Below are 27,578 nucleotides of genomic sequence, written 5' to 3'. Positions count from 1 at the left end.
ATTTACTGTTGTGTAACAAAGCACTCTAAAACTTGGCAGCTTGAAATAACAACTTATTATAGTTCTCTGTGTTGACTGGTTCAGGTGGTTGAATCTCACTTGGAAGTCTCATGATGTTGCACTCAGATTTCAGCTGTGGGTGGAGTTATCTGAATGTTCAACTGAGCTAAACATCCAAGATACCTTCTTATCACGTTTTGTTCTTGAGCTGGGGTGACTAGATCAGCTGGAAGCTAGGCAGACATCACTTTACATTCTCTTTCCCTTTAGCTAGCTTGGACTTCTTGGCATCATGATCTCAAGGGCATCAAACTTTTTACATGGCTCTGTCTTTCTTTCCATAGAGTAAGCATTCCAAATGACCAAGTGGGAAGCTCCAAAGCTTTCAGTCTAGCCTGGGAAATCACGCAGCATAACTTCTGTAACATTCTGTTGGCTATAAGAGAGTCACAGGGCCAGCCTGATTAAAGCAGAAAGGACTACATAACCATTCATTGGAGACTATCTTTGGAGACTAGATACCATAGGAGGACACTCATGTTTTAGTCCCCTTGACACTGCCATTTTAATCTCAAGTAAGAGCATATGAATTTAGAACTTTTTGAGTTGACGATCAGCTTCTGCCAAGCAAGCCTTGGCTCCCTCCTCCTAATGGAAAGTAAAATATTCTATTAATACCTCCATTTAATTGCCTTTTTTTTTTAACTCTCCGAAGTCTGCATTACCAAAAAAAAAAAAAAAAAAATGGTCTGCATATACTTTATTTTTCTTTTCTCAACTCTCAGTTGTCTTTATAGTTATATCCAATCTAGGTGTCTTATGATTCAGATACAACTTGAACCTGCCTTCCTTCTTCCTCAAAGGTTACCTTTCTCTAATGTAGTGGAAATTGAGGGTGAAGTAGGGAAGTGTTTATTTTACCCTCTACCCTAATTGTTCACCTAGTGTTTTTCCTCAACTGACTCTAGTCATCCCCAGTTTTGTCTGGGGCTGCTGCTGGTTAGTGCCAAGAATTTTTGAACCTAGTACCCTTGATAGAATGCTATTAAGTCTACATGTATGGCAGCAGAAGTATAAATCTCTGGCAGGTCCACCATTCTCCAAGGTTCCATCACACAGGGTTGTTAGGGGTATATCATACTTCATCAAAAGATTTCCAGTGGTGAGCCTTTACTATTTAAAATAGACTAATTCTTTTTTGTATAGAATTGTCCTGTGTATTATATGACATTTAGCATCCCTGGTCTTGGGAAACTAAAACCTAGTAACCTACTCAATTATTGTGAAAATCAAATTCCACAAATTCCCAGCCCTCCTGGAGAATGGGAAATGTCCCAGGTTGAGAACTATTGGATTAGAGTATTTAAAGGATAGAGAAAAATTTGGTAAAAGTAAATGACAACTATATTCTTTCCTACGGTCTAAGGGAAAACTTACAATGTTAAATGAATCCCTTTAAAGAAACTAAGAGACCGTCTTAGTTTCTAACCTGGCTTTCTTGTCCAGAAGTCTAGCTATAAAAACCTTTCCTCTAGAAAACATACCACCCTACCAGCAGAGGTTCTTGTCTATTAAGATAGCCACTAGTCTCATGTGTCTATTGAGCACTTAAAATGTGACTAATGCAAACTGAGATGTAAAAATACACTTAGTACACTAAAGGATATAAAATATTCCAATTTTTATATTGATACATGCTAAAAAAATACTTTTTATATTAAGTTCGAAAAATATTGAAATTTCTTCCAGTTTTAATGTGGCTACTAGAAACTCTAAAATCACATATGCAGCTTACATTTTCTTTCTAGTAGACCATGCTGAAAAATTATGTCTTAGTACAGAGACTTTTAGAGTTTCACTCTGATTAGACAAAGGAGCTTAAAGCTGCACTTACATTGTATATTACATAAGTTGAGGAAACATCATCAATTCAAAGACCTGGAGGATTCTTATGTTTTTATTGCAGCAAAATAAACATAACATAAAATATACCATTTAAACCATTTTTAAGTATATAGTTGTGGTATTAAGTACATTCACATTGCTGTGCAGCCATTATCTATCTCCAGGACTTTTTTAACCTTCCCAAGTGAAACTCTGTACCCATTAAACACTAACTCTCCATGTCCTCGCTCACTCCAGCCCCTGCAACCACTGTCTTTACAAATTTAACTACTCTAGGTACCTCATATAAGTGGAATTGTACAATATTAGTCCTTTTGTGATTGGTTTATTTTACTTAGTAGAATGACTTCAAGGTTCATCCATATTGTAGCATATGTTAAAATTTACTTCCTTTGTAAGGCTGGATAATATTTTATTGTATGTGCATGCCACATTGTGTTTCTCCATCTGTGAATGAATACTTGATTTGCTTCCACATTTTGGCTATTATGAATAATGCTGCTATGAACATGAATATATAAACATTTGCTTGAGCCTTGCTTTAACTTCTTTTGAATATATTCCCAGAAACAGAATTGCTGGATCATGCCTTAAGTCTAAGTAATTTTTTGAGGAATCACCATACCATTTTCTACAACAACTGCTCCATTTTACACTCCTATCCAGCAAGGTATAAGGAGGATCCCAAATGTTGTCACATCCATGCCAACGGTTGTGATTTTCTGGCTTATTTGTTTGTTTGCTTCTTTGTTTTTATAGTAGCCATTTTGATGGATGTGGAGTGGTATCTCATTGTGATTTGGATTTGCGTTTTCCTGATTATTAGTGACATTGAACATCTTTTCGTGTGCTTATTGGCATTTGAATATCTTCTATAGAGAAATGTCTATTTAACTACTTTGCCCATTGTTTCATCAAGTTATTTTTGTTGTTGTTGAATTGTAAGAGTTCTTTATATGTTCTTGATATCAGTTGTTTTTCAGACATATGATTTGAAAATATTTTTTTCATCCCCTGGGTTGCTTCTCACTGTTAATAGTGTTCTTTGATGCATAAAAGCTCTTAATTTTGATGAAGTCCAATTTGTTTTTTCTTATGCCACCTGTACTTTTTACGTCATATGCAACAAATCATTGCCAAATCCAGTGAGGTTTTTCTTCTATCCTCTAAGAATTTTACACTTTTAGCTCTTACATGTAAGTCTTTGATTGATTTTGAGTCAATTTTGTATATGCTATAAAAGGGTCCAGCTTTATTCTTTTGCACAATCCAACATGGACTCTTGAAGGAAATTGTTTTGGGAGATAAACATCTTCTCTCACCTGCGGCACTACTCCACTACCTTCTACCTACCACATACCACAAGGGTTAGACTACTTGAAGATGTATAGCCCTATTGGCCAGAAGTATAGTTCCCTAAATCTGAGTTATTTAGACAGGAATAATGCCCCAACTAGTAGATGTCATTTCAAGGATGGTTAATAGTAACCTATGATGCTAAAAATTTTCAGAAGTTCTTACCATCACCCCAATATCATCAATTCCAAAAATATCACTTGGAGGTTTCTTTATCAGTGAGTTGCAGGCTTCCCTTTTCATTTTTCTTATTGTCCAGTAGATAATTATTGAAACACACACACAGGTTTTCTACAGACAAAATTAATTCTCTGAAAGTTTAAACTGTAGTTTAAACTAGAGGATATAACTCAAGTGCCTAGGGGCAATCAGAAATTTATGGAATAAGAAAGTAAAGAAAAACAGGGAATGGTAAGGATTACAGGCAGGTGTTTGTAGCCATGTGAGAATAAGAGTACAGGGATGCCAAATCTTCATTTTCAAGAGAAGCTGGAAATCAAGATTTTTATGTAAATTGTCTGGATTTTTAGCACAGTGCAGACTTAACGTGACAGCCAATTTTAAAGTTTTGGCCTAAAAGAAAAAGAAATATACAGTATTTTCCTGACCGCCCTATAATTTGCAAGGCTGCTTCTTTCACCAGTGAATTAGTTCTTCCTATTACAAAATGTAACTTTTTAGAAAAGATTTTTTCCACAGCAAGGCTTAGGAGATGGAAAATTAGAAAGTCTCATTGCAGACTTCTCCAAATTGTCCACTATATTTGTGAGTCTGTTTTTGATTAGTTTGTTCTTTTCGTTTCTTAGATTCTGCATACAAGTGAAATCATATGGTATTTATTTTTCTCTGTCTGACTTATTTCACTCAGCATAATAACTTCTAGGTCCATCCATGTCGTTGCAAATGGTAGGATTTCATTTTTTTAATGGCTGAGTAATATTCCATTGTATATATGAACCATAATTTTTTTATCCAATCATCTGTTGATAGGCATTTAGGTTGCTTCCATATCTTGGCTATTGTAAATTGTGCTGCCATGAATATTGGAGCGTATAGTCTTTATGAATTATTGTTTGGGGTTTCTTTGGATAAATACCCAGAAGTGCAATTGCTGGGTCAAAAGATTATATCCATTTTTAATTCTTTGAGAAACCTCCCGACTGTTTTCCATGGTGGCTGTACCAATTTGCAATCCCACCAACAATGTATGAGGGTTCCCTTTTCTCTGCATCCTTGCTAACACTTGCTGTTCTTTGACTTATTGATGATGGCCATTCTGACAGGTATCAGGTGATAGCTCATTGTGGTTTTAATTTGCATTCATCTCATGATTAGTGACCTTAAGCACCTTTTCATGTGTCTATTAGCCATCTGTATTTCCTCTTTGGAGAAGTATCTGTTCAAGTCTTTTGCCCATTTTTAATTGGATTGTTTGTTTTGTCGTTGTTGAGTTATATGAGTTCTTTACATATTTTGGATATTAACCCCTTATCAAATGTATCACTAGCAAATGTCTTCTCCCAGTCAGTTGTATTTTTGTTTTGTTGATGGTTTCCTTTGCTGTAAAAAAACTTTTTAGTTTTATGTAATTCGATTTTGTTTATCTTTTCTTTTTTTTCCCTTGCCCAGGGAGATATATCCAAAAAGAAATTACTGTTAGTAATATCAGAGAGTTTACTGCTATGTTTTCTTCTAAAGTTTTATGGTTTGGGGTCTTACATTTAAGTCTTTAATCCATTTTCAGTCTATTCTTGTATAAAGTGTAAGAAGGTGGTCCAGCTTCTTTTTTTCTTTTTTTGGCGTGTATCTATTCAATTTTCCCAACACCATTTATTGAAGAGAGTGCCTTTACCCTATTGTATATTCTTACCTCCTTTGTCATATATTAAGTGAGCATATAGGTGTGGATTTATTTCTGGGCTCTCTATTCCATTCCATAGATCAGCGTATCTGTTTTTATGTTAGTACCATGCTGTTTTGATTACTGTAGCCTTGTTGTATAGTATGATATCAGGTAGTGTGATAACTCCAACTTTCCTCTTCTTTCTCAAAATTGCTGTGGCTATTTGAGGTCTTTTATGGTTCCATATAAATTTTAGGATTGTTTGTTCTAGCTCTCTGAAAAATTCCATTGGTATTTTGATAGGGATTGCATTGTTTTTCTAGACTCTATTTCATTTATTTCCACTCTGATCTTCATTATTTCCGTAATTCTATTCAATCCGGGCTTTGTTTGCTGTTTTTTTCCTAATTCTTTTAAGTGTAAGGTTAGATTATTTATTTGAGCTTTTTCTTGCTTCTTGAGGTAGGCCTATATTGCTATGAATTTTTTTTTTTTAGGACTGCTTTTGCTGTGTCCCATAGATTTTAAGTCGTTGTGTTTTAATTTTTATTTGTCTTTAGGTATCTTTTAATTTCTTCCTTGATCTCATTAATTACCCATTCGTTGTTTAGGCACATGTTATTTAGCCTCCATGTGTTTGTGTATTTTCTAGGTTTTTTCTTGTAGTTGATTTCTAGTTTCATACCATTGTGATCAGAGAATATGGTTGATATGATTTCAGTCTTCTTAAATTTATTGAGACTTGATTGGTGTCCTAACATGGGGTCTATCCTAGAAAATGTTCCATGTGCACTTGAGAAGAATATATATTTTGCTGCTTTGGAGTAAACTTCTCTGAAAATATCTGTTAAATCCATCTGGTCTAGTGTGTCTTTTAGGCCCATTGTTTCCTTGTTGATTCTTTGCCTGGAATATCTGTTCATTGGTGTCAATGGGGTGTTAACGTCTCCTACTATGCATGTATTACTATTGATATCCCTCCTTTGTCTTCGATGTTTGGCAATTTAATTATAATGTGTCTTAGTTTGAATTCCTCTTGTTTGGGATTCTTAGTGCTTCCTGAACTTGTAAGTCTAATTCCTTTGCCAGGTTAGGGACATTTTCTGTCATTATTTCTTCAAATAGATTCTCAAACCCTTGTTCTCTCTTTTTCTATTAAGGTACTCCTATGATCCAGCTAATTCATGCTTCATGTTGTCCCAGAGGTCTCTTAAACTATCCTCATTTTTTAAAAAATTCTTTTTGTTGTTGTTGTTGTTGTTGTTGTTGTTGTTGTTCTGATTGGGTGTATTCTGCTACCTTGTCTTCCAATTTGCTGATTCGATCTTCTGCTTCTTACAGTCTATTATTGAATCCTTCTAGTGTATTCTTCATTTCAGTTATCATATTCTTCATTTCTGTCTGATTCTATTTTTATGGTTTCTTTGTCTTTTTTTATGCTTACTATCTCCCCGTCAATGTTCCCATTGTGTTCATCCATTCTTCCCATAAGTTTGTTGAACATCCTTATAACCATTACTTTGAACTCTGTCTCTGGTAGGTTGCATGTCTCCATTTCATTTAGCTTATTTTCTGGAGTTTTCTCCTGTTGTTTTATTTGTGCCATGTTTCTTTGTTTTCTCATTTTATTAGCCTCTCTGTGTTTGTTTCTATGTGTCAGGAATATTTGTTTCATCTCTCAGCCTTGGCCAGATGGCCTAATGTGGAAGGTGTCCTGTGTGACACAGTGGCACATTCTCTCTGATCCCCTACGCTAGGGGCTCTGGACATGATCTTTGTGTGGGTTGTGTGTGATCTTCTGTTGTTGCCAAGCCTTTATTGTTCTTAGTACATCAGTGTATAGAATTGATGCTCAGGCTAATTGTGGGAATTGGTTGCACTCACAGGGTAAGAGTTACTGTGTTGGGGCTGACCCCATTGAGTAGGATTTGCTCTATCAGGCTTGTGTACCTTTGCAACCACCCTTGGTGGGTACCACTAATTGGACTAGTCAGGAGTTGCTCTTTTGCTGTCTGATGCCAGCCTCTGGATGCATTGGTTTTGTGGTCCCTTGGGAGGAGCTCCCCTGTAGGCCAACATTAGCCACTGCTTTTGATTGCTTAGGGCTACCCGGTGGGAACTACAAAGTGATACACAGATAGTTGTTGCCTATGCTGGATCTGTAGGTAAGTAGAAGAGACAATGCTGTAGGCAGCGGTTGGTTATCCCCTGTCCCTGACCTAGGGGCAGTTTAGCAGAGGGACCAGTGCTCCTGCAGGTTTGACACTGCCTGTCAGTTGCCTGTAAGTTTCCAAAACTGGAAGAGCCTCTGGGTAATATGTGTATTGGATGGTACAGGGACCCCAGGAGTCTCCTGGATCTATTGAATAAACTTCCCCCTGCCACTGCAGTGTCAGTTTACATTCAACGCTTTCTCTGTGGCTCCTGTACAAGTTTCCAATCTTTGCAAGGTCAGCCGCTGCCCACCTGGGCCTGAATGTGCCTGCCACCCCAGGGCAAGGGCAGCTTCCTATCTACGTGCAGTGGGCACTTTGTATATTAAATGGGGCAAGAGCTCAGGGAGTCAAGGGCCATCAGGCCAATACAGACCTCTGCAATTAAGAGATTGCAGCTCGTACAATCATCAGTGGCCTGCCCACAACTGTTTTCCCCGAAATGTGTTACTGCACTAGCCAAGGTATGTTGCCTGCGCAGACTGCACAACCCCAGAGCCAAGCAGAGCATGAGAGGCTGCCTGTCAATGGGCTGCAGGCCCTTTGGGGCTTGGGTGAAGTGGGATCTCAGGGAGGCAAGGGCCTCAGTTTTGCTGCAACTTCTGTGCCAAGGTGTTCCCGCTGGAGTCACAGACCACAGTGAGACCAACTACAGTCTGGGGCGGTCCCACAGACTCCTGCGCTCCACAGACTCGGTATTGCAATTCTTGCAAGCAACAGAGGTGTGCTTGCCACTGATTTCCATGCAGTGCCCACCCTGTGCTAGCCAAAGTTTGTTCCCTTGTGTAGATTGGGAGATGGTGGGGGAGGGGCAGGGCTGTGGCAGTTCACTGTCAGTGGGCCCACCTGGGGAAATTAGTGAGTAGGGTGGGGTGGGGTCTCAGAGAGACAACTGCAGTCAGATCAATACATCCTCAGGCTTGCTGAAACTTTAGTAACCATTCCTACATTCCCGCAGAAGTCCCAGACCACAGCAAGACCAGCTGCTTATATGGGACTGGCCCACAGGTCCCTGATATCCACCCAAGTTTGTGTTGGCAGCAGTGATCTGTCGGAAACTATCTTGGAACTGCGGTTCACAGCACTAGCTGCCAACTGGGAATGTTTGGGACTGAATTGGTGCAGGGCATGGTAACCATCCAGCAAAAAAAAAGCCTAGGCAATGTGCAGGTTGGGTGGGGACCGCTGATCCCCTCAGGCCAGTGTTTCCTAAAGTCCCTGTGGTAGGGGTCTGCACAGTTAAGCTGGTGTGGTCTGTAGATTGCCCAGTGGGGGGTCCGGGCTAAGGCACAATGGTGGCTGCTCTTCCAGCCTTTGTTCTGGCACCAGATAATGCAGACTTTCTCGTTATGAATCCCGGTGAGCCTCTGACCCGCTGCCAGTGTCTTGGGTGAGTGTCCACAGGTCCGAAAGCCTGTGAGCGGGTACTTCAAAGGGATGCCAAGGGTTTCAGTCTCCTTGCATCTCACCCAGATGGCCAGAATCCCCTCTGGTTTTTACAGTCAGAGTTATTGGAATCTCTTTTTCCCTGTACTGGGTTGGCGAGCCCCTGAATGAGGCCAGGACCCCACTCTTCTTCAGGAGAGCCTCTGCAGCCTCACTCTCCCTCCTTGTGAGTCTCTACCACAAGGGGGTGCAGGTCCCGCCCGATTCATGACTTTGCCCCTCCTACCGGCTTTGATGTGGCTCCTTCCTATTATCAGAGGTAGGTTTTAACAGTCAGCTGGACTTCAGGTGATTCTCCACATTATTTTATAATTTAGTCGTAATTTCAATGCAGACCAGGGAGGAGACAAACCCTGCTTTTACCTAGTCCTCTATCTTCCTGCAAACTCCGCTGCAGACTTCTCTTTGTAGCAAAAGACCTGGATAAAGTTTTGAAATAACCACTCACAGAAATATTTAAATTCTTAGCCGAGGGTTTTTTTTTTTTTCGTTTCAAATGTGTTATTCCTAAGTAAACTTTTAAATATGAAAACATCATTGCATAATAAATGCATTGTTTTTATTGCCTAATTCTGTTATCTTCTCTATGTTTTAAATATAGAGCTTTTGAAGAGAAACGAAAAGAACAAGAAGAAAAAGAACACCAAATCAGAGAACAAATACTTCAACAAAGGAAACAGAAGTTTGAAGAAGTTACTGAAAAATTCCAGCGTGCCCATATTCCTCTTTCACAGAGGAGGAGAGCAGGTATCTTAATTTCTAGAAGAATATGAGAACGAAATGAAAGTTATAATCACATTTGACTTGAGCAGACTATAAAATAATTAGGTAACAAAGTGGAAATTTAAACTAAAAAGATTAATATGACTTTTTAAGTAGTAGGACTTCAACCAAATGAAAAATGGCAATTTAATTTAGGTTTAATTTGGAGCATATTTGGTTGTTTCTTTTGATCAATTTTAAACATTCATATGTTTAATTCTACTTCATAATGGCGTATAGTGTTTTGTTTTTTTAAATTGATCTAGTAAGCTTAATAAAGGAAATTTTAACATTTAGGTTCAGTAAACTAGTGTCACATTTACTGACATTTTGGTTCAAATTCATATTTGAGAGACTGGCAAAATAAAGAGAGTCTACAGAAAGATATAATGCAACAATCTAAAACCTAGAACCAAATAAGAATTTAAATGTGATTATGGTTCAGTCTTCAGTATCCATCTACATTTTTTATACCTTAAATAGTAACAGAATTAGCAACAAAATGTCAAAGCTTCAAATAGAAAAGGAATAGGCAGCACCTTTATGTATTCAACAAACATATGTTGTACCAAGTTGTACTAAGCCCTGGGCTAAGAGGAGATACAAAGAAATCCAACTCACAGCTTATTGTGGAAATGAGAGTAATATAAACAACATCAATAAATATGATGACAATTGCCATAGTAGCAGAATTCAAAAAGTACTGTAAGAACACAGAGGAAAGAACACTAAACCTGTACAGGGACATCAAGGACACCACCCCTGGACAAATGACTTAATATCAGTTTTGAAGAATAAGCATTTTGCCAGGCAAAGAGAAGGTAAAAATCTTCCCAGAAGAAGGAACAACTTGTGCAAATAAATTATTTCAGTATACTGAAGCATCAGATGGGGGTAAAAAAAGGTCTGAGGCTAGAAAAATAGTTGGAACCACTTTTCAAATTAAAGTTTTTTAACTGGAATGTAAGATCATACTGTAAGCAAAGGTAGCTAGTAATACTGCTAAAAATAATAATAGTTTAAATATGATAGAGGTTTATTTTTCTCTTGTATAATATGAAATCCTGAGGTAGACGGTTGAAAGCTTGTTCGACAGTTATGCGGTATCACTGGAAACCCAGACTCCTTATGTCTCTTAGCTTGACCATCTTTAGTATGTGGTTTAGCTTCACCCTGATGGTCACATAGTAGCTGCTGGAGCTTTAGTCATCATGTCAGTGCTGTAGGCAGGAAGAAGGAAAAAATGTAAAGGTCATAATGGTATACCTCTTAGCTACCTTTAAATTGTTTATATCTTTATTTGTTTATATCCAATTGGCAACTCCATCTGCAAGAGAAACTGAAAAAAAAAAAATTTTATGTGGCTACATTACCACCATTAATAATATAGATTCTGTTGCCAAGAAAGAAAAGGAAAATTGATATTAGATAGGAAACTAGGGGTCTCCGCTATAAGTAGACTTGTTTGTTAGAAAGATAATTATAGTTACAACATGGAAGATGCATTGAAGTAGACACATACTAGATTAGACAGAGTATAAAGAGATTATTTTAGTATTTGCAGTAAAATGTGTTAAGCTGCTAAGTTAACAGACTACACTGGATAGGATGATAAGAGCTAATATAGTCAGGAGGTATAATCAATAAGATTCTGTCCTAATTGACAGAGCAGTTGAAGAAAGGCCAGGAGAACAGTCCCCCTCAACACAGAGCCTCACACATTTTTAGCATTCAATAAATACTTTTTTAACGAATTAATTTTTGGCAGGTAATAATAATATTAATCAAGTTTACAAATAAAGAGGAAAATTGGGTTAGAGGTAGGAAAGATCATTTACTAAATTTTAAATGCACTGACTTTGAGCTTCCCATGGCTCATCCAAATGGGGCAATCAAATCATCAACTAGAAATATGGGTCTAAAATTTAAGAAAAAGATATTAATAGAAATGTATATTTAAGAGTCACTAATGAATAGATATATAGTTGATAAATGAAGCCATAGGAAAGATAATCTAAATAACAGAGTATAGACAGAAATTGAGGATGGGTCCTAAAATAAAATTCTTTATGCACACTAAGTATGTACTGTAAGTGGAGCAAGAAAAACTACAAGTGGATTTTGAAAAGCAGAAGTACATGGGAAACAAAAACAAACAAAGAAAATAATATATAAGAAGGCAAAAGAGAAAGTAGTTTTTAAAAAAAAAAAAAAAAAAAGATATGATCAGTTGTGTGGCTGCAGAGGCACCCCTAAAGGAGACAGGAGTCCTAACCCCATGTGGGGGGCTCAGCAGCCCAGGAAGAAGTGTTACCACAAAATCTAACTATAAAAATCAGGGGAGATTCTGGCCATCAGGGTGAGATAGATGGAAGGAAACTAAAAACCCAGATGTCCCCCACTTAAAGTTCCCATGCACAGACTCACCTGCAGACACTCATCCTGGGCGCCAGCAGAGGGTTGGCAGCTCAGGAGGCACAAGAGACATAGGAGGAAAGGCTGAGTTGTGTGGTACTGGAGCAAGGGCTGGCGGGACAGCCACGATTGTTCCTTTTTTGGAAGCCCCTCCAGAGCAGTGTACAGATGGGAGCCATTATGCCTGTGTTGAACCCTTCCTCCACACAGCCAATTTTGAAGCTGCATTGGCCTTGTGAGATCAGCCCTCCCTACCCAACCCACAAATTGTCCACAACGGCCTGTTGCCAAGATGTCACCACCATCCTGCCCTTTCTCGGGGCCATACATTCTGTGCAAGAAACAAAACATCGGCTTGATCAATATGCACAATTTAGGGCAGACATGTGGTGGCTGACCCCTGCTGCCAGCACGAGCTGTAGTATCTTGCATGGATCACAGGGCTTTGTGGGCCTGATACAGATGGCAGCTGTCCTCACTGTGACTTTTGAAGGAGTTTACGGATTCAGAACTGACAGCAAATCTGATGCTGTATTGGCCTGATGGTGCTGCATCTCCCTGAGACCCTGTCCTACCCAACCCACAAATTACCTGTGGTAAACTCATTCCCAAGTAGCCATCCCTGTGCTTTCCTTGGGCTACAAACTCAACAGCAAACAATAGCACTTAGCTCCTGCAGCCTGCACAAGGCCTATGCATCACAGGAGAGACTTAGGTGGCAGGCCACAGTATTTCTTACTACAGTATTTTTTAAAAGATCTCAGGTGTTTGCAGACCTGAAGTGGGCAGCAACTGGCCTTGCTATGATCTGAGACTTTTGCAGGAAGCCACAGAGATAGCACTAGCATGAAAACTGACACTGTAGTAACTAAGGGAAATCTGCTCACTCTATCCCAGTGACTCCCTGGGTCCCCAACCATCCCAATTTGTGTACCACCCAAAAGGCTCTTCCAGCTGCATAGTCTTATGGGCAACTGGTAGGCAACCTCAACGCTTAAGGTGCAACAGACCTTTTGCTAAACTGCCCCAGGATTGGTACTGCGGGTGACTGGTCTGCCGCTTGCAACACTGTCTCTCCTGCTCACATTCAGATAAGCAACCATCCACGATCACTTTGTGTCTCTCACCAGGTAGCCTCGAAAAATGAAAGCCAGCAGCTGACCTTGGCCTACTTGGGAGCCCCTCCAAAGGGGCCCCAGAACCAACACATCTGGAGGCTGGCATCAGACACAGCAGAGCAACACCTGACTGGCCTCATAAGTAGTACATACAAACGGTAGTCTTGACCGGTACACAAGCCTGCTAGGGCAAATTCTACTCTAAGAGTCAGCCTCCACACAGCAATTCATACCCTGTGGGCATGGCCAATCCCCAGTTAATCAGCCCAAGAGTCAATCCCATTTACTGACATGCTAACAGCAATAAAGTCCTAGCTACAACAGGCGAATACACACAATCCATACAAAGAATACACCCAGAGCCCCTAGTGCAGGTGATTAGGGAGACTACGCCACTGGGCCACACTAGTAACCTACTATTTAAGGCCATCTGGCCAAGGCAAGGAGACATAACAAATCTTCCTAAAACATAGAAACAAACACAGAGAGGCAACTAAAATGAGAAAACAAAGACACATGCCACAAATGAAACAATAGGAGAAAACTCCAGGATAAAAAGAAAAAACTAAACTAAATGGAGGCAAGCAATCTACCAGAGACAGAGTTTAAAACATTTGTTATAAGGATGCTCAATGAACTTAGGAGGACAATAAATGATCTTAATGAGGACTTGAACAGAAAACTAGTAAGCATAAAAAAGGACATAGAAACCATAAAAAAGAATCAGTCGAAACTGAAAAATATGATAACCTAAATGAAAAATACACTTGAAGGAATCGATAGTAAATTAGATGAAGCAGAGGATCAAATCAGTGAGTTGGAAAACAGGGCAGCAGAAATCACCCAATCAGAACAGCAATGAGAAAAAATTTTTTTAATAAGGATAGTTTAAGAGACCTCTATGACAACATCAAGCATACCAACATCCACATCATAGGGGTACCAGAAAAATAGAGTGAAGGATTGAGAATCTATTTGAAGAAATAATGACAGAAATCTTCCCCAACCTCGTGAAGGAAAACCAGATATATAGATCAATAGAACAAGATAGAGAGACCAGAAATAAATCCATGTCTATATGCTCATTTGATATATGACAGAGACAAGAATATAAAATGGTGTAAAGACAGTCTCTTCAACAAATGATGTTGGGAAAACTGGAAATATACATGCATAAAAATGAAATTAGACCACCTTCTTATACCATATACAAGGGTAGACTCAAAATGTATTAAAGACTTAAATGCAAGACCCGAAACCATAAAACTTTAGAAGAAAACGTAGGTAGTAAACTTTGATATTGCTACTAGCAATCATTTTGGCTATATCTCCTTGGGCAAGGGAAGCAAAAGAATAAACCAATGGGACCACATCAAACTAAAACATTTTTACACAGCAAAAGAAACTATCAACCAAACAAAAAGACAGCCTACTGAATGGGAGAAGATTTTTGTCTATGATATATCTGATAAGTGGTTATTATCTAAAATTTATAAAGAACTCATACACCTCAACAACAAAAATACAATCCAATTAAAAAATGGACAGAAGAGCTGAATATATATTTCTCCAAAGAGGAAAGACAGATGACCAATAAACATATGAAAATATTATCAAGCTTATTAATCATCAGAGAAATGCAAATTAAAACCACAATATGATATCAGCTCACACCTGTAAAAATGTCTATGATCAATAAATCAAAAAACAAGTGTTGACAAGGATGTGGAGAAAAGGGAACCCTTGCACTCTGTTGGTAGGATTGCAAATTGATACAGCCACTATGAAACACAGTCTAGATGTTTCTCAAAAAATTTAAAATGGAACTACCTTTTGGTCCAGCAATCGTACTTCTGGGTATTTATGCAAAGAAAACCAAAACACTTAATTCTGTGCAAAGATCTATGCACCCTAATGTTCATGGCAGTGCTATTCACAATAGCCAAGTTATGGAAGCAAACTAATTGCCCATCAACTGATGACTGGACAAACAAGTTATGGTTCATATGTACAATGGAATATTACTCAGCCATAAAACATTGAAATCCTACCATTTGCAATGACATGGATGGACCTAGAGGTTATTATGCTGAATGATGTAAGTCAGAGAGAGAAATATAAATAAATACATATGATTTCACTTATATGTAAAATCTAAGGAACAAAAAGAACAAACTAATTGAAAACAGACTCACAAATACAGAGGACAATCATGATAGCCAGAGTTGAGGGGGGTTGGGAGGCTGGGTGAAAGGGGCGAAAGGTTAAAGAGGAACAAATTAGTAGTTGAGAGATGGTCACAGGGATGGGGAACACAGAATAGGGAATATAGTAAATAATGTACTAATAGCTATGCATAGAGCCAGATAGGTGATACAGTAATCAAAGGGATAATTTCATAAATTATATAAATGTCTAACTAATGTACTGTATACTTGAAACTAATTTTAAAAATAAAAAATATATAAATAAAAATAAATGAAAACAAGATCCAAATCAAGATACATACTATTCTGATTCCATGTGAGAAAAGAAGAAAATTAGAATATATATTTTTATTGCTTGTATTTGCATAAAGAAACAGTGAAGGAACACATAAATGACCAAGGAGAGCAAAACTTTCAAATGTGTATCATATATATTTATTTCTGAATATGAATATATTACCTATACAAAATAAATTAATAATTTAAGAAAATTCACTATCAGTGAAAAACAAAACTATGTAAGACAACAATTTGTCTATTACTTTAGTTTATTTCCAAAATGTGAGTGTTATACTAATGTTTTGCCACATATGCATAATAGCTGATTCTTCCCCTTGCTACAAAGAAGGGCAACATATTGAGGGTGTCAATGAGGTTAGAAAATTGTTAGAGTGAGAATATTAGAGTAAAAGATTGGGAAGGATTGGAGCTAGTGGATTAAATGATATAATAAAGCCCTAATACACAGTAAGTACTCAAAAATGTAGGCTTAAATTATCATCAGTGAATGAGAGGTATTGACTAGAGGTCATTTGATAACAGCGACAAGAAGTAATAATGGTGGCTGTAAATTGACCTAAGATAGTTTTAGTTAGTTTCAAAGTTCTCTTTGATAGACAAGTGGTGGAAGTTAATAAAAGTAAGTCTCAGACTATAATCTAGCATAACTAGACATTCATTAGCAAAACAGATGCAAAAAAAAAAAAAAATCATATAACTTGTTCAGTATGCTCAATAAGGTCCCAGTTCTCTATTCTTTTAGGTTCTCTGACTATACCTTAAACGAAAGGCCTACTTAGGCATTCAAAACCACATTCCAAAAACTGAATTCTGTACCTTCTGGCATTGAACAATCAGAAATGTTTCTGTATTAATGTCTGGGCCCAAGACTGATTAGAGATCAAGCCTCAGATGCCATCTATAAGGGTGAAGGATATAAACCTCCCTAGATTCTTATTCTGTTTGTGCAGCTGTTGGAAGTGATTAAAATACTTGTAGCAAAATTCACTTGTTTTGAATACCTTGAATTTCAACAAAGAAAGCCTATATTTAATATTCACCAGGCTACTCAACAGGCTATTATTTTCACTAATAAAAACCCATTTTGGAGAGGTCAGGGGCAAAATGGCATAAATGATAGAAGCTTCATTCTTCCCCTCTTGCAACCACATCAAAGTTGAGACTCAAACACAGAGCAAACTGCAAGCAGAGTCACCTGAGGGTCTAGAGGGACAAAAGTTCTACAACTAGGGAGAGAATAAGAAATCACCCTGCAACAATTGGAGGTAGGAGGGAGTGAAGACACAAGACTGCCCAGTCCCGAGTGGCTGAGTGGGACAAAACCTATGGCAATGGCAGAGGGCAGCAGCAGCAAAATGGCCAGTCCACAACCAGACCTTCAGGGTAATGGACCTGCTTGCTCTGATCACCAGCGCTGGGTCAGCTATTCGTAGGGCACCAGAGACTTAGAGGAGGACACTAAGTTGTCAGAGCAAAGACTGGAGGTGAGGCTCTCTCCTGGGCAGAAGTGCTGGCAATATCCATTGTTGTTCTGTTGAGCCCTCCCCACTCCCAGTGCTCCAGATGCAGCACTGCCATAGCTGAGACATCATCAAACTGGATAATAGAGGTTGCTCCACCCATAGGATTTCCTGAAACTCCACCTCTCTCAACTCTTGGCCCTACCCAAGCCATATCCAGCTGTGTCCTTGGCAACTCCTCTGCCATTTTCTGAGCAGCGCCAAGACTCACACTGGTGGCAACTGACCTCAGTTTCTGGTATGGCTTCTTTAGACAACTATAAGCACGGCATCTGTGTATTGCTTACTGAATCTTAACAGGTGGCCCTGGAGAGGCACAGGCTGGGGCTAAACGTGGCCTGCAGTAGAACCCCTCTCAGAACTGTGCTACTGGACACCCACTACACAGAGCCACACTAATAAGACTGGGAGACTTAGGAGCTTTGATTAATACATAAAAACAGACAGGCAGCCAAAATGGGAAAACAATGAAGCAGAAACTATATGAAAAAATAGAACATAGATCAAGGGAAAATGGAGTCAAGCAATCTTAACAGATGCAGAGTTCAAAACACCGGTTATAAAGATGCTCAATGAAATTAAGGGAAGTGTAGATGAACTCAGTGAGAACTTTAGCAAAGAGATAAAAAAAAAAAACATAAAAATGGAGATGGAAATTATAAAAGGGAACCAGTCAGAAATGAAGAATACATTATCTGAAATGAAGAGTATTTTAGAGGAAATCAACAGTGAAGGAAGAAGAGGATCGAAACACCAATATAAAGGATGGAAAGGCAAAGGACACCCAATCAGAATGGCAAGAAAAAAGTAACTAAGAATACAATAATTTAAGGATCCTATGGGACAAAATTAAAGCTGACAACATCTGTGTCATAGAGGTATCTGAAGAAGGAGAACAAGAAGTTGAATATATATTTGAAGAAATAATAACGAAAAATTTCCCTAACCTGGTGAAGGAAATAGACATACAATCCCAGGAAGCTCAAAGAGTTCCCAAAAAAATGAACCCAAAGAGGCCTGCACCAAGACACTTCATAATTAAAATGCCAAAGGTTAAATACAAAGAGAATCTTAAAAGCAGCAAGAAAAAAAGCCGTTAGTTACCTATGAGGGAACTCCCAAAAGAACGGCAGCCAATTTCTCAAAAGAAACTTTTCAGGACAGAAGGGTTTGGCACAAAATATTCAAAGTGTTTGAAAACCCAGAATCTACAACCAAGAATACTTTATCCAGCAAAGCTATCATTTAGAGTCAAAGGACAGATAAAGAGCTTCCCAGACAAAAATAAGTTAAAAGAATTCATCAACACCAAGCCAGTATATCACAGGAAATGTTGGCAGGACCTCTTTAAGAAGAAAAAGTACGTATCAAAAACATGAATAAAAAATGGTGATAAATACATATTTATCAACAAGTGCCTCAAATAGAAAAGAATTAAGTGCTCCAACCAAAAGGTAAGGAAGCTGAATGGATGAAAAAAAAAAAAAAAAAAAAACAAGACCCCTACCTATGCTGCCTACAAGGGACTCACTTCCAATTAAAAGACACACAGAGACTAAACAGAAGGGAATGGAAAAAGATATCACCTTGATGGATCTAGAGGGTATTGTGCTGAATGAAGTAAGTCAGGTAGAGAAAGACAAATACCACATGATTTCACATACATGTGGAATCTAAAGAACAAAATAACAACAACAACAAAAATGGAAACAAACTCATAAATACAATATTTTGAGGGTTACTAGACCATGAGAAGGATTGGAAGTTTGGGGGAGACTGTGAAAAAGTGCAAAGGGATTGAGAAGTACAAATGGATAGATAGGAAATAGTTAAGGAGATATAAAGTGTAGCATAAGGAAAATAGTCAACAATATAAAAAATATGTAAGGAGGAAGACTGTAAGTAACTTGATTTAGTGGGCTAACCACTTCGTGAGTTATATAGATCTCTAATCACTATCCTATACAACTGAAACTAATATATTTTGTATGCCAACTATAATTGAAAAAAAATTCATTGAATTGTACAATGTAAATATGAGTGACTAATTGTCTATTATACTTCAGTAAAGCTGGGAGAAAAAAATGTAGATCTTTTCCATTGTATACGATATTTTCTTAATCACATATTGTATGCACACCAGTGACTGCTGCTTTACTATTTTCTTCCCTTGATCTGTCTCATCATATTGTTTTAATTATCTAAGCATTAAAACATATTAATGTCTAATAAAGCAAGTAATCTCTTCCTTTTTGTTTATTTATCCAGAAATTTTAATTGTTTTGATGTGATAATTTCCCTCAAAATTAAGTTGGATTTTTAAAACTTGGTTTGCATTAAATTTATTCTTTGATTTAGAGACTGACAGATGTAAAAGATGCAAAACTTTTTTTTACATATATGTGTTTTATTTTATCTGTAAGTGTATCTCTATTACATTTATCTACATATATTTATCTAAATGTATGTGTAGATATTTATACACATTTATTTGAAAACATATGTAGACATGTGTTTAGTTATTTATATACTCGTATGACATTTTCAAGGCTAAAATCCTAGCTAAATGTCTTCATTAGGGAAAATGAATGCGGCAAAATATGCTTCTGCTGCCGCCACACACATTTAACTATTTAATTGGGAATTTGTACTTTAATTAAATCAATTGGTGATTATTAGTAAATAAAATTTGCACTTAGATTTCCAAAAAACCATTTTGGACACTAAATATGCTAATTAAAAAATAGTCAAAATCTATAGCTTGATAGTATCTGCCTCAAGAGGATTGGTTCTTTATGATTAGAATATCTAGCAAACAATCTCATAACTGTGTATTCTTCACTAGTATATACTATTACCCTTTGATTAGGGAAATGGAGAATCTCTGGAGTTCACGTTTGAACTAACCCATGCATAGTATTATACTGGTTTCACTTAAACATTGTAGAGTAAATAATAAACATTGTAATAGTGGGATAGCCTAATGACATGGGTTTTTAAAGGAGAATGAGAAAAGACAGTTTGGAGGCGTCAATGAAGAGCAAAATCAACTGTGCTACCTCTAGGCCCTGAGGTATATGTAGTATGTGATGGGAGAAAAATAACCTCTCTACTTAAGAGGGCTTCAGGAGAAGCAGTATTCTTAAAAAACACTTGTGTTTTAATTTAAACAAGAAGCTAAATTAAAGGTTATCAAAGTAGTGTGTAGATGAGTGTCTATATAATGTGTGACTTTGAACAAGTCACACACATTCTCTATGCCTCAGTTTCTCCAGTTGCAAAATGGAGATTCAAATAGCATCTATCTCTCAGATGGGTACTGGGTTTATCAGAGTGAGCACTTCATAAGTTATGTAAACGTCTAATCACTATGTTGTACACCTGAAACTAATATAATATTGTATGTCAGCTATAATTGAAAAAAATCAAAATATAAGCTTTTTTTAAAAATAGGCCAAAGTGAGCATTAAATTAGATAATACTTATGAAGTACTTAAAAATAATCTCTATACCAGTAAGTGCTCAATACATGTTGATATTTTTACAGCTTCCCCTTTTCTTCATAAGAATATTTATAAATTTTGTCAGAAATATATGGAACTCTGAGATCAAATATAATGGGGTTTGCATGCAAAAATGAACAGCCTCAAAATTTCTCAAAGTTTCTTTTTTCCTGATAAATATCCTTAATATTGGTGATGAGAATTTTGATGTAACAATCTCTCTTTGGAGAATTAGATGTCTAAATTTAAACAATTTAGATTATTCTAAAAAATATTTTATTTTTATCAGAGTTTTAAAGTAGTATTTTATCATCGACTAGTTAAATTATGTATAAAGAGATCATTAAAGATGATTCTGTACTATTTGATCTTTCTTTATTATCTCCTCAGTTTTTCAGAAACCAGTTCCTCCATTAGAAGAGGCCCTCAAACAAATTCAAGAACCCAATTTAAAATCAAAAGTGAACTTTCCCTCTTCGCACAGACCAACAATAAACTGGAGGTAAATAATTTATTATTATAATATGTAAATATTAATGCACAATAATTGAATAGCTTTCTAGTTGCTGAGTTTGTAGGCCTTTTTATCGGTTACTTCTCACCTCTATTTCAGTTACTATTTTGTTTTCACAGATTGAATTAAGTAGAGTGGAATATAAATTGCCTCATGAATCAGGGAAATTTTCAATTTGTTGTTTTTATTATTATAGTGCTGCTTATGTTGAATAATTTTCTATGGAAACTATCATCAAAACCATTTTAAAATATTGATACTGGTTATTCATCTTTACTGATGAAAAATTGTGTTGATTGGAATAATATATATAAGTAAAAGGAGTAACTATATAGTAGAAATGGGTTTTCCTCAATGAAAATCTTCCCTTGTTATTGGGAAAAAGCTACAGTGTCTCCTGCTTCCTCTCCAAGGTTAGCTTAAATGAGTCATCTGGAAACAATAGAATGGACCCTCCAACTACAGAGTACCCTCTGACATCCTGTATTTTCCATTTATTTATTACAAATGTTTATTAAAGCCATTGCATGCATAGCACTAGATCAAGCACCGTAGAGAAGATATGGAGAAGTATAACATTATAAAATATAATCTCTAGTATATAATGTAGGAGAGAAGTGAAATAATGCTTTAAAGGTATAGAATAATACCAAATGAGTAATAATGATAATATTTAATATTTATATAAAAACAGCTACAGTTCAGACATGAATTATGTTACCATTTTACCTGCATAGTGTTATTTACCAAAGTATTTCAATTTTTAGAGTACTTGTGGCCAATAGTTCCCTTGATCAGAACTAAGGACAATTAAATTCATCCTCAGTCTTCATTATAGTTCAGGAAAGACTTCAAAGAATAGTAAACTCTTCATCAAAGCTTTGAAGAAAACAGAAATTAATCATAAAAATAGTAAGCAAATGGCATTCCAGATAGAGGGATGAGCATGTGCAAATGCCAAGAGTAATTGAAGGAAAGATGTGTTGTAGGCATAAGAGTGTGGTTGAATGATAGAATGGAAAATACCAATAGCTTGGCTAGATATGAGATTGGTGAGATAAATACATTTGTATGCTTAGGAGTAAAACTTTTATCTTGAGAGTTTAAGAGATGTCAATGAAGGACGTAAAGCAAATGGATGATAAAATCAACTTTTCTTTTTTAACATCATTCCATTCTATTGTGAACAAGTGTGGATAATGGATTGAAGAGGACAAAACAGTAGGTTATTTTATTATATGTAACTGAAATTATATGGGTCTAGAATTCCAGAGAAAGATCTAAGCTTAAGATATTGGAAGCCAGCACAACTGATGAGATCAGCCATGGAGAATATGTACTGTGATGGCAGGACTAGGCTGGAACACTGAATAACAACATTTAAGACGTGAAAGAGAGAGAGAGAGAGAGAGAGAGAGAGAGAGAGAGAGAGAGAGAGAGAGAGAGAAGCCTGCAAATGGGAGCAGAATGGTTGATGGTAGAACTAGGTTGATGATGAAAACTAAGGAAGGAGAGAGTTTCATGGGAGGGAAAAAACAGATTGTAGAGATCGTTGCCTTCTAGGGAACTAATAACATAAAAAGTTATATTCATCAGAATCTTGACAGGAAACAAGTGGTACATTTAAAAGGGTGACTGAAAAGAGGTTAAGAAAGGGACTGGGAAGCCAACAAAGAATGGTAAAGCACCTCTATAACAGAAACAAAGTCAGTATTACCACACAGATCTGAACTGAGAAAAGCTGTAACTATAGAATAGGACTGCCAGACGGGATCTGTAGTCCTAAGCAGAGGAACATTGCCACTGCTAATCCAAGCCCAGCAGAGAGGAAACCAAAAGAATAATTATCAAAAAACCTCTTTCTTCTGTCACCCTTTCATTTTTTGCTGAGTGCCTTCATTGGCCAAACTTATCCACAAATAAAAAGCCAGGGATCCCTCAGTCTCTGCCAAGCAGAGACAAGTAGAGAAGTGAATCTGGAGTGGCAAAGAGAATATCCAGCATAGAAGCAATGCGTCATTTTTTTCTACAACAAAAAAGTCACACTAGCAACTTTTGTCAGAGCAATTTTATTGAAGTAATCAGGACAGAAAAGAGATTGCAATGAGTTATAAAGAAATAGAGAGCAAGAAAGTAAAGATAACAAGTGTAGCTTGGCCGTGAAAGGAAAAGAGTGACAGAACAATCGCCAAGATAAAACAATAGACAAGATAAAAACATGAACTAGATAGGATCCTCTGCCCAAAGAAGTCTTGCAGTTACATTATAATACATTGTAATGATAGTTAAATTATAATACATGTGTAATACCATGTAACAGGGGCTGTTACAGAACTATTAGCAACATGATAAAGAAGTACAAGATTGAAAGTTGGAAAGGAGACTTAAAAGATGAGTATGAATTGTCCAATAAAGAAGCATAAGTTGGATTTAGGTATGTTTAAGCCTACAGTGTTGTAAAAGGCACAGATCCCTAATGAAATAGGATTTGTTAAGAGTGGCAGGGCTGTAGGATATGTTACTGGTAGGACAGAAAATGATCTAGAAATGCAGATTGAGATCAGATGTGAAATTTTGTGTGTCTAGCTGGGAAGCTTGAACTTTATCCTATAACAAGAAGAAAACCAGTGGAGGATTTTAAGGGGGGTGTGATATAATCCTCTTTATTATTTTAGAAAGGTAAATGGTATGAGTGTTGGAGAATTAAAAGGATGATGAGGAATTAGAGGCAAGGAGACGAGAGAAAATTAATGGGATGATCCAAGGGATGGATCATTACTGCCTAAACTAGAATAGTATTATTTTGTCTAGTGGAGAAAGGACAGATCTGATAAAGAATAAAAATCTTTTGGGTTGGTCAGAAGAAAAGAATGAGAGAGAAAAATGAATGAAAATGCCTTTTCACTGCAGAGAAGTGATATAAAGATAAGAGTTAAGAATGTTAATCATGTGGAAGCATAAGAATTGGAGTATGGAGAGTATAGTAGCAGGAAAATCAGGAGGATCTAGTTATGAATTTAAGAGGACTAACATTAAAAAGGTGGTAGTGAAGGAAAAAAATATTTCATGGAAAGAATAGATTATGACTTCGGTATATGATGGAATAAAAATGGAAAAACCAAAAAAAAAATCAAAAGAAGCTGAAATTTTGAGTTTTGATGACTGAAGGAACTTGGTGACTTTAAAAATAAAAAGAAACATAATGAAAGGGTGTAAGTTTGGCAAGATTACTAAATTTTATTTGAGGCTTCTGAGTAGAGATAAATATTCAAGTAGAAATGTATAAAAACAATTTGATCTGAGATAAATGAGAGATCAGAGCAATTAGAAATAGATTTGAAAGTCATAATTGTATATGTTATTGCTTAATTTTTATAAGTACTTATGTCTCCTGAACCAGATTGTAATTTTCTAGAGAACAATGGCTAAATTTTACACATGCAGGTATTCCCTACAGTGCTTAGCTCAGTGCTGTGCATATTGGAGGTATTCAATAAATACTTTTAATGGAGAAACATCACTGACATGAGTGAACACTTCTCAGAGGGTGTAAACTGGACCTGAAGCTTAATAAATGAGGAGCCTCTTCATCAGAGACAAACATTAAGAGAAAACTCCAGACAGAGGAGTTTTTGTGAAAAAGCATGAAAGGACATGTTGTATTAAGGTAGCTGAAAGTAGTTCAGTTTGGCTAGTGTGTATAGTGAAAGATAGGTTGGTTGGAAAGGAAGCCAGCAGTTTGCTCTAAAAACAATTGCTGAAAGATAAAGCAAGCATACAGCATTTAAATTTTAGAAATATTGCCAGAATGGGAAAGAACTGGGTAAGACTAAAGGTGGGAAAATCACATTAAGTGGTTCTTTACTTAATGAATATGATGACTTCTTGAGCGCTTTTAGGAGCCAGAATCAATGTGATTTGGTAACTGTTTAAGAACTTAAAAGTGATTCAAAGGAGTCAGGGATGACTCTGGAGATTGAGTTTGGTTAATTAATAATTAATTAATTAGTGAAATAATTTATCAAAATGAAGGCAGTAGGGAAGAAGAGGCTGAAAAGAGGGAGTCAATGAAAGGGGGATAGTAAATTGAGCTTGACTATGGAGAGAATAGTGGCAGGAAAATCAGGAGAATTTGGGGATGTTCCAGGGCCAGTTTCTCATGGTAAAATATCTCGGCCATAATATAGATATGAGAGTTACAAATGAATGGATGAAGCTAAAAGCCATGGTTCAATACCCACCAGTGGTAGTCTTGGGTTTGGCTAAACAATCAAATTCCCATGACTACAATAAGCCATGTTTGGCTTCAGTCAGAGGACAGAAAACACTGCATGTCAATCTTCAATAGGAGGAATCCTCACAGCAGGCCACAAAACATTCAAAGGGCCAGTCTTTACTATGCCCCTCTCCCCACAAGTGACAGACGGCTCAGCTCTAAAGAAAAGAGATCACAATGAGTGTGCATACACCCAGTGTAGATTGGAAAGTCTATGTTCCAAACAGGACCAATATTTTTTGAAATGGTTCCATATGTATAGCTTTCAGGTCCATGCAGGACATGTGCAATTATAAGAATTACCACACTCAGGGAAACCCAAAACTATAGCTTCCTACCAGCTATCTATGGTTTTATTCACAGTCTTCTCAGTCCAGATGCAGTTTACCAATGAAGGGTCATTTTTAACATAATCAATGTGCATTATAATACAGTTGAAATCCTACTAATAATCCAAAGTAACAGACTTAGAAAATTAACTCAAAGTCAAATTGGTCCACAGAGAAGAACAGATTTTGTTAATTCTTCACGCACATATAGATAGATAAGATCACATAGATAATATAAATAAGATTACACAGAGAGTATGTATGAATAGGTAAGCACAGAAGGTCACATAATTTTCAAAAATTCTAGCATATAAAGGAAAAGCAAAGAAAGAGGAGCTCAAGGAAGACCCTAAGGAAGAACAACCAGAGAAGTAGAAAAATAACCAGGAAAGCATGATGATGTGGAAAACCAAGGGAATTAAAATCAAGAAAGATAGCAGTCGAGAGTGTCTATTTTTGCAATTATTAGGTCAATTAGTTAATTACTAACACAATCAGTACATTGAAGTAGTAGAAGTGGAAGCCAGATAGCAGTGTGTTAAGGACCAAATGGAAATTGAGGCAGTGAAGGCAATATAATTACAGAGTACTTATGGAAAAACTTGTCTGAAAGGGGAAGATGACAGGCAATTAGAAAGGGTTTTAGGGTCCAGGAGGAATTTAGAGTGATAAAAAATACCAAACCATTTAGTGTAGAAATAAGTAATGTTCATTTTTATATATAGGTTTTTTTCACTCTCAGATTTCATTTTCTGTGTATCAGTTGTTATTCTTCATGTTATCAGACATTTTTAATATAGAAGCTTTTTGTATTATGAATGAAAGGATAAACTTTTTTTTCAACAGTATATAGTCCTTAAAGTCTTAGAAGAGGTAAAGTATCAGAGAAACTTTAATTTCCCTATAGCAAAAAAATATATAGTTATCATTATACCAAGTCTGTGCTACAACTATTAAATAACATACATCATCTTTGTTTTATGAGGAATTATCTTCATTCTAAATTAGAATCAATAGTTTCCATATTATTATTATAATATGGTATATTACTTTAATATACTATAACTTCATGATATCTATATCTACTTACATATACACATACACGCACTAAATTTTTTGTATTTGAAGAACAATAGATGTATATAATTCATAGAGAACACTATGGTTTACTTACTTAAAAGTTGAAATTTTCTCTGCAGATAACTAGCAATATTAAATAATGTATGTGAAGATGCTTTATAAACTATAATATACTGTACAGAGATATTAAGGATATTAAGGATCAGGTGTTAATTTAATAGAAGTATTTATATGTACTATTTATAACAAATATAATTAAGCTGCAAATATTGATAAACTATTGTTACATTAAAAAGACAATTTCTGTAGAATATAAACCTAAAATGTGTTGAGGAGCATTTGACAAGATAGAGCATGCATTTATGATTAAAACAATTAATAAAATCTGTATAGAAAGAAAGTACCTCAACATAATAAAAGCCATATATGACAAACCCTCAGCTAACATCATACTTAATGGTGAAAAACTGAAAGCTTTCCCTCTAAGATGAGGAGCAAGATTAAGGATGCTTGCTGTCATCACTCATATTCAATATAGTTTTGGAAGCTATCTAGAGCAGTAAGGCAAGAGAAAGAAATAAAAGACATCCAAATTTGGAATGAAGAAGACATTGTCACTTTTTGACGTGATTATAGGTATAGAAAATCCTAAAGACTCTACCAAAAAAAAAAAAAACTATTAGAAACATTAGATAAATACAGTAAAGTTGCAGGATATAAAATCAATGTATTAAATATGCTGAGGAATATAGTACTATTATGTGCTGCTTAACTGGGATACATTCTGAGAA

At 36.4% G+C, this 27,578-nt stretch overlaps 1 protein-coding gene across 8 annotated transcripts in view; it reads left to right on the top strand.

The window, feature by feature from the left end:
• Nucleotides 1-27,578, top strand: part of CEP126 (centrosomal protein 126) — an 88,855-nt gene that overhangs the window by 18,594 nt on the left and 42,683 nt on the right. For all 8 annotated transcript variants that reach the window (XR_004950891.1, XR_004950892.1, XR_004950893.1 and 5 more), the window contains exons 3-4: nucleotides 9,365-9,510; nucleotides 20,979-21,090. Coding sequence is in view for 5 of the 8 variants with exons in the window: in XM_036220962.1 (XP_036076855.1) it covers nucleotides 9,365-9,510; nucleotides 20,979-21,090 (258 nt within the window). In the remaining 3 variants the exon portion in view is untranslated. The remainder of the gene's footprint in view (nucleotides 1-9,364; nucleotides 9,511-20,978; nucleotides 21,091-27,578) is intronic.

This window comes from Rousettus aegyptiacus, unplaced genomic scaffold, assembly GCF_014176215.1.
Source record: "Rousettus aegyptiacus isolate mRouAeg1 unplaced genomic scaffold, mRouAeg1.p scaffold_m13_p_5, whole genome shotgun sequence".
Classification (NCBI taxonomy): domain Eukaryota; kingdom Metazoa; phylum Chordata; class Mammalia; order Chiroptera; family Pteropodidae; genus Rousettus; species Rousettus aegyptiacus.
This window is presented reverse-complemented; position numbering and strand designations above follow the sequence as displayed.